The 7045-nt window shown below is 35.2% G+C and overlaps 1 protein-coding gene and 1 long non-coding RNA gene across 6 annotated transcripts in view; one reads left to right on the top strand and one right to left on the bottom strand.

Annotated features, from left to right (window-relative positions):
- The window catches only part of LOC122088307 (mediator of RNA polymerase II transcription subunit 15a), a 64012-nt gene extending 58416 nt beyond the window's left edge, over positions 1 to 5596 (bottom strand). For 2 of the 5 annotated variants that reach the window (XM_042657521.1, XM_042657520.1), the window contains exons 1-2: positions 5399 to 5596; positions 4890 to 5016 (exon numbers count right to left, since the gene is read on the bottom strand). In XM_042657521.1, the coding sequence (XP_042513455.1) occupies positions 4890 to 4996 (107 nt within the window). In that variant the 5' untranslated portion in view covers positions 4997 to 5016; positions 5399 to 5596. Of the gene's footprint in view, positions 1 to 4889; positions 5017 to 5230; positions 5306 to 5358 lie in introns of those variants that run through there. The other 3 variants (XM_042657517.1, XM_042657518.1, XM_042657519.1) reach the window with 3 other exon arrangements.
- On the top strand, positions 2313 to 2936 carry LOC122088310. Its single transcript, XR_006143039.1, has 2 exons — positions 2313 to 2427; positions 2569 to 2936. It is a non-coding gene; the product is annotated as an uncharacterized LOC122088310 (long non-coding RNA).
- Positions 5597 to 7045: the final 1449 nt, after the last annotated feature.

Below are 7045 nucleotides of genomic sequence, written 5' to 3'. Positions count from 1 at the left end.
CAGCAGAAAACTTCATTTGGACAACCAAACATGGCCTTTTTGTTCACCAGAATGATTATGTGATTTTCATGAAAAAAATGAAGAATGATTGCATGATAAGATTAACCCTAAAGGGTAGCCAAGTTGGCAAGGGACATTTGTTTGAGGATGCTTGTGGTTCTGAGTTTTGAGTTCGCCTCCTACCTCTTTGGGACAATTTACACGGCATTTGATGCTTCACTCTTTTCGGTGAAAGTTGAATGGTTCATGCATTTGAGTGGTTAGTATAGGTCTGTTGGACTAGTCAAGTGGAAGGCTTGGATACCTATCATTAGTGGAAAAAAAAAAAAATGTGTTATAAGACGAAGAAACTTTTTAAATCTAGTGATTTAAATTTTCTTCACTTCCAATCAAATTCCTTGAATTTGTAGGGGAAAATAAAGAATCAACATGACAAAGTTTAATTAACGATATTTTTGTTAAAATTTTAAGTTAGTTACATTATAATAATTGCAAATGTTTTGAATTATTTTAAACAGGCTATGTCAAACTATTTTTACCTATTCTGATGTAGAAATATATAAAGAGGTATTAACTAACGGACAATGTTTCCTAGCTAAGATCAAGGTGAATGGAAATTCATTCATCATGGGGGCTTTGGATGCGAACCAGGGGGGTATTTTTGGGAAGGTACTAAAATACTATAGTGGTTTGTGAACCTTAGGATGGAGTGGTGAACCTCACCACCTAGTGAAAGAAAACTGTCCTAAATTATACATCTTCTTCAAACAAGGTTGAATATGAATGGTATAAACCCTTCTTATTCGGAGTCCTTTGTTTGCTTCCTGCCCCTATACCCTCCACTCTATCAAAATGCTCTGAAGGTGAACTGTTACTACTAACTAATTAGTGTAAGATTCATCAATCACTCCTTCCTTCACTGTTTGGTTAGCCCATTCGTCATATCAATTCTTCAACTAATTCCATTCCCTTGTACTTGTTCATACCTCGTATGTAGTACTCACTCAATCACACACATCCCACATCCATAAAGATAAGATTAATAAAGTAGCTTGCCATACAACATTTTTCTGTGGTTGGGAAGTAAATTAGTTTTCATAGTTTTTCAGTTCTAGTCCTCGTGGCTAAATAATGAACCATGGATACCTTAGTTCGACTCTTTCTCTTTTTCCAAACAAAAAGACTCAAAGATTTTTTAGATAATGTTTCGATCCATCAATCTTTGTTTGAACATGAAAGAATTGAAAGAACGAGTTTTCGATCACTCAAGTTGGTACAGTTATTTGGACAGAAGGTGCGAAATAGGCTAAAAGCGCCAAACATAAAGCACTTGTTTGCTATAAATGTGTTAAGGTTGGGAATTATAAAAATAGATGCCGAACCAAAACAAAAATAAATACATTTGAAGTTGATGATAAATTCAAAATAAATTGGGTCAAATTTTAGAAAAAGAAAAGCCTAGAAGGTAGCATGTCCTCTACACCTAGACATAGGAATAGGTGAAATAATTGTTCCACCCCCATTGAAATTTGAAATCCAACCAGTGTTTATGCTTCCACATGTGCTACCATTGGTCTTCGGATTCATGCAGAAGCTATACCGCCTTTTAGGAAACCCTCTCCCTAAAATTTATCATGGAGAAAATAACTCTTCTAGGTCTAGGTCTAGGTACTTTCTTTTTTTTTTTTTTTTTATCAAGCATCTTGACGGAGCCATCTATGGGTGTCCTTCCTTTCTTCTCCTGCATTGATTGTTTGGCAACGATTTAGGCTTCAATGAGGAGTTCTTTTTCATAAGGAACATCTACGTACCGACGCTATTATATTTTAATGTGGCAAAGTACACAATGCTCGATTACCACATGAAAATATTTGTTTGAAAATCATCTCTCTCTCTCTCTCTCTCTCATTTCAAATAACCTCTCGATATTCTTGGGGTAAGGCTGCGTAATTCTCTCCCCCCCACCCCCACCTCACACATGAACTCATGAAGGAGCCTCGTGCACCAGGTATACCTTTTCCTTTCTCTTTCTGACACTCACTCATCTAGATTTGGTTATGAAATCAAAAAGTACACAACATACTTTTATTCCTAGTGCACTAATGGTTGTCTTGTAAAGGCAAGCGGTGCTGGAACTTCGTCTCTTCAAGGCTTTGATTGAGAACTGAACCTACTTCTTAGAGGACGGTCCTCTCAAACTGTATAAGATGAGAGGCCCTGGCCAAGCTGAACTTAAGCCTCAACCATAAACCGTCCAATTCTGACTTCATCTTAGGAGCTTCAAAAGTTTCTCTACAAATACCACTCGCCATAAGCAGGGAAGGAACTAACCAAAAAGCACTCAACATCAAAGAGGATTAGCTTAAGTAATGGCAAAGTTTTCATGTACCTCCTCCTTCATTCTTGCCATCATCCTTGTCTTGTTAGGTTTGCTCTATTATTATTCTCCATCACTTCCAATTATATATTCATAGCTCTCTGTTCATTATGGTTTGCAATATTAATGATAGCTTAAAATTTTCATTATTTGTGTTGGTGATGCAATATTGAAAAATGTTAATTTTGCAGTTTCATTGTTAATGATGATGAAAGTATACACACAGCTGAATTGCGTATCTTTATTCGATCCAAATGGCTGCAATCTCTCGATTTGTGTGCGACAAGAAATTTGGTGGGGTGGGGTTTTGTTGTTCACTAGCTTGTACTTAATGTGGTTGACTACATGGAGATTCCAAGCAAGCATGAACCTGAGGATCCATGCAAAAATATTGACGGGGTATGACTAATTATAATAAGTGCCAGCTGTCAACCTGACACACCACTACAAATAAGCCACATGGTTGTAACGACAGACTATAATTGATGTTGTAGTCTCTCTCTACATGTATATTTGATGTTGTCAATAAATAAAGTATTATTGGGTTTTTTACTTTCTCCACTCCAATGTTTCATTCTCCCTTTTTACTTCAAAAAATTGTGATCTGATAAACTTTTAATTACCTTCTTAATTCGTGGTTTAGAAGGATTTTTTTTGCCAACATTCCGACATAAAATCACTGAATCCCAAAACTTTATTTGCTTTCTACCCCCAGTGAAAAAAAAAAAAATTTGCTTGAGCTTGGGCATTGCTCTCTGGTTCTACAAAAGCTAGCTAACCAGGAAAATAGAGGAAAATGAACTCATCAAGCAAACCTAGCCTATAAATCAGTGGCCAGATTGGTGGATTTCGAATGTTATATCTGATCTGACTGTTAAATTAATTGAGTACTCCTTGAATCATCACCGAATGATTCAGCCTAAGGGCAACAATGCAAGAGAAGAGGGTGGTATGTGCATTTGTCGGCATTCTGATTAATGATCCCCCAAGCTTGGCAGGTCAGCTTGTGGAAACTTTCATGGGTTTGATCTCCAATAAGAAGAAACCAGTTTCCCAAAACTTTTGTTGCACTAGAATGTTGCATTAGCATTGTAAGTGAACGTAGGCTCAGAATCAATAATTGCGAGTAGTTAATCTAGTTAAACAAATTAATAATCATCGATCTTTAGCTAGTTCTTGAAACAGAAGAATTGAGTCTCTTCATTACTGCCCCTAGTTGAATGTTTATGTGTGTGTGATCAAAAGGTACCTCTTTCTTCAATAGAGTGACAACTCTTGCTTGCGATTTGGCTCAAAATATCACACGAGATAATAAATAAGTGCCACCAAAAGGCCTCCCCAACATTTCCCACGCAGAAGAAAAAAAAGAATAATTTTCAATTTCCAAAATCTAGATGTAAGGGATAATGCCACCTTTATCAATGGTCTATACCATTCAGAGATAAAGCATCGCTAGGTGTCCACACACCACACGCCTTGGTCGCCTTGTTAGTGCCGCCTTGCGTTTGGACCCCCTCCAATGCCTTTGGTTGCCTAGATGTCATGACAACCATGATCCCATTCCCAATTCGCATCCAACTACAATATCTTTTTTTCCCCCTTCAGACCACCAATTGCCCACTAGATTTACTTCTTTCTGCTTTTTTTTATCTTCTTCTTCTTTTGCAGTTTTAGGTTTCAAGAAATTTAAAGTCATAATATTCTTATTAAATTTAACCACTATATTAGCTAAGGAACAATTAGAAAATTCAACTTTATTAGACCTCCAAAACAGACTTCATTCGTATTATAGGAAGGATACTCAACCAGCTCTTACTCTGTTAACAGGAGGCTGCAGATTTAGCTAATAATTCTGCTGTATGGTTTATCTTAAATATATATACAAACAAAAAATATATGCTTCATCAGGACAGGACTATCAGCCAATTACATGAGTTCACACACTTCTAAAGTAAACATGAGTTAATAAATTGACGAATAATTAAAACAGCAGAGGATACAAAATTTTCAGGCAACTCATCAAATTTACACTCAAAAAGGTGCTCACACAGACATCGTCTTCCAGTCTACCCTTTGGAAGAGAGTTGAAGGACCCACAATTCCGAGGGAAGAATCCTAATCGATTGACAATCATAGCTTTGATAGCTGCTTTAATCGCCTATGATCCAGGAATTGTTTAAAAAATAGGAAGCTCGAGATCCTGGAGAATCTCTTGGAGCTTTTCGAAAGGGAATTCTGTAGGAGAAGAAAATATACAAACTGACTTTTAACTCAAGAACAAAATAACAAATGGAGATGGTCCATCGATGCAAAACCCTACATATTTCAACCGAAAAAAGTTTCCAGAAAAGGGAACATGCTTTGCTTTCCATCCTTTATTTTTTAACGAAGGAAGTTTAAAAATTTAAGTAAAAATAAACAAAGCAAATACAAAACCCCATGTATGGAGATGAAATCTGCAGATTCCTTAAAAACAGGATATCAAGCAATGCATCAACAATAAAAATCTTACATTTTATTCACAATCCTCTGTCGAGAATCAGGTTGAAGTTGGCTTCTCCAATCGCTGGTATCCATGCTAGACTCTGCTTGAGTAGGTCTCCAATTGTTGTTATCCATAAATTAAGCTCCAACAACAACTATCCAAATAAACAAACACAGTAAGAATTCAACACCAGCATAATCAAACAAAACCGATAATTAAGAAGAAAAAAAAGAGCCAGCCGATCAAACAAAATTGCCGAAATTCAGACCTAAACATAGATAAAACCCTACAAAGATTCAATCCCCTCTGGAAAAAAAAATTTAACAAAAGCACAACCACAAGAACTAAAGAAAGGTACAAGATTATACGTGAAGGACAAAGTTCAGACAGAAGAGATGAAATTTCAACCTGAGTCCTCAAAAAACCTGTAATCCAATCAAAAAAAAATTTAACAAAAGCACAACCACAAGAACTAAAGAAAGGTACAAGATTATACGTGAAGGACAAAGTTCAGACAGAAGAGATGAAATTTCAACCTGAGTCCTTAAAAAACCTGTAATCCAATCAATCTTCTCCTGTGTAGCTTTCCCTCGCCTTCAAGTCTTCGAGACTTGCGATATCCAACAATCTCCGGACCAAAAATCTCTCCCCTATATGGACCCTCAAACAGCTGAGACTGAAAGAGAGAGAGAGAGAGGGGTTAGACAGTTGTAGGGTAGAGAGAGAGAGAAAGACAGAGAAAGAAGGGATGGTAAGTAAACTATAAATAAATAATGGAGTGCGATGGGCCCCACGACCAGTGACCTTTGGTTATCAAGTAAGTAATCAATTCTATGATCATAGTCTGATTGGCCCGTTGGCTTTGGGCCGGTGGATACAAAGATTTGGTCGCCCAGATACATGAATTGGAGGCGTCAAAATCGTTTGCAATAAGGCGGTGAGATGCAATGAACATCCAAACGGTTGGGTTGTATGGTTGGGCCCTCCCAACCATTGGATGCCCCTTCTCTTATTAATTTTAATTCTAATAATTCTTTAATATGTAATTTAAATTGTTCTGAATCTATTTGATGATATTTTGGTACTCCTGAATTTATTTTTAAATTTGTATTTATGATTTCTAACATCATTGTAGGTTTATCCTTTTCCCAATGTCTCAAAGGGTTTTTATCTTGGCTTATTTCTATTTTTTCTAATCTTTCTATCGCTTTCTTAATACTATTAGAATTTTCTAAAATTGCTAAAATTGATGATGGATTTATCCCATCTTCAAAGTTTGTTGGATCTTGTTCTAAATTGATTTCTTCAAATTCTTCAAATCCTTCATAATTATTATCATTTTCTCGGGTTATCTCAATATTACTTTTTACTTCTCTATTTATTTTACATTGTCCTGGTACATCACAGGGACACTCTTCAAATATTTTTTCATTATTTTTAGGTTTTTGATATGGTGGATAGGTTGGTGTTTGTGTTATATTTTTGAATATTATAATACTATGTTTATTAACATATAATCCTCTTGATTGTGCTAATATAAATCCTAATCCTAATAACATATCCCAAGGACATTTTCTTAGGTATACATCATTAAGTGGATAATCTGTTGAATATTTATCACATACATCTTTAAAGCTTATAGAGGTTGGTTTTAATCTATATTTATATTCAGTTTCTATTCCATCTACTGATGTTGCTATTGTTGGCTTCTTAGTTTCTTCAAAATCATTTTGGTCAAAAAACTTTGGATTTATTATAGAACTAGTACATCCTGTATCTATTATAACTTTTAAATAGACTGTTTTCTTATTTATTTTTATTCTACAAAGTGTTTGTAAATTATTTAAACTGTTTTTTACCTGACAGAATATGGATGTTTCAATTTCTGGTTTTTCTATAGTGGCTAACACCTGATGTTCTGTATTTTGATTACTACTACTAGGTCTATTATCTGTTGATCCAAATCCTCCTATTCTTTTTGTATGAGGTCCTTGTTCATAATTTGATAGTATTATAGCATGTGCTATTTTTTGTCCTGTTTTTACAGTATGTGCTATTTGAGTAAAATTTCTTATTATTATATGAATATTATCTTCATAATCAGAGTCTAATATTCCTCCTATTATCATTGTTCCTCTTGCTGCCATACTAGATCTTGTTTATAGTTTTATCCCATATTTTTC

Source organism: Macadamia integrifolia, chromosome 9 (genome assembly GCF_013358625.1).
Source record: "Macadamia integrifolia cultivar HAES 741 chromosome 9, SCU_Mint_v3, whole genome shotgun sequence".
Classification (NCBI taxonomy): domain Eukaryota; kingdom Viridiplantae; phylum Streptophyta; class Magnoliopsida; order Proteales; family Proteaceae; genus Macadamia; species Macadamia integrifolia.
This window is presented reverse-complemented; position numbering and strand designations above follow the sequence as displayed.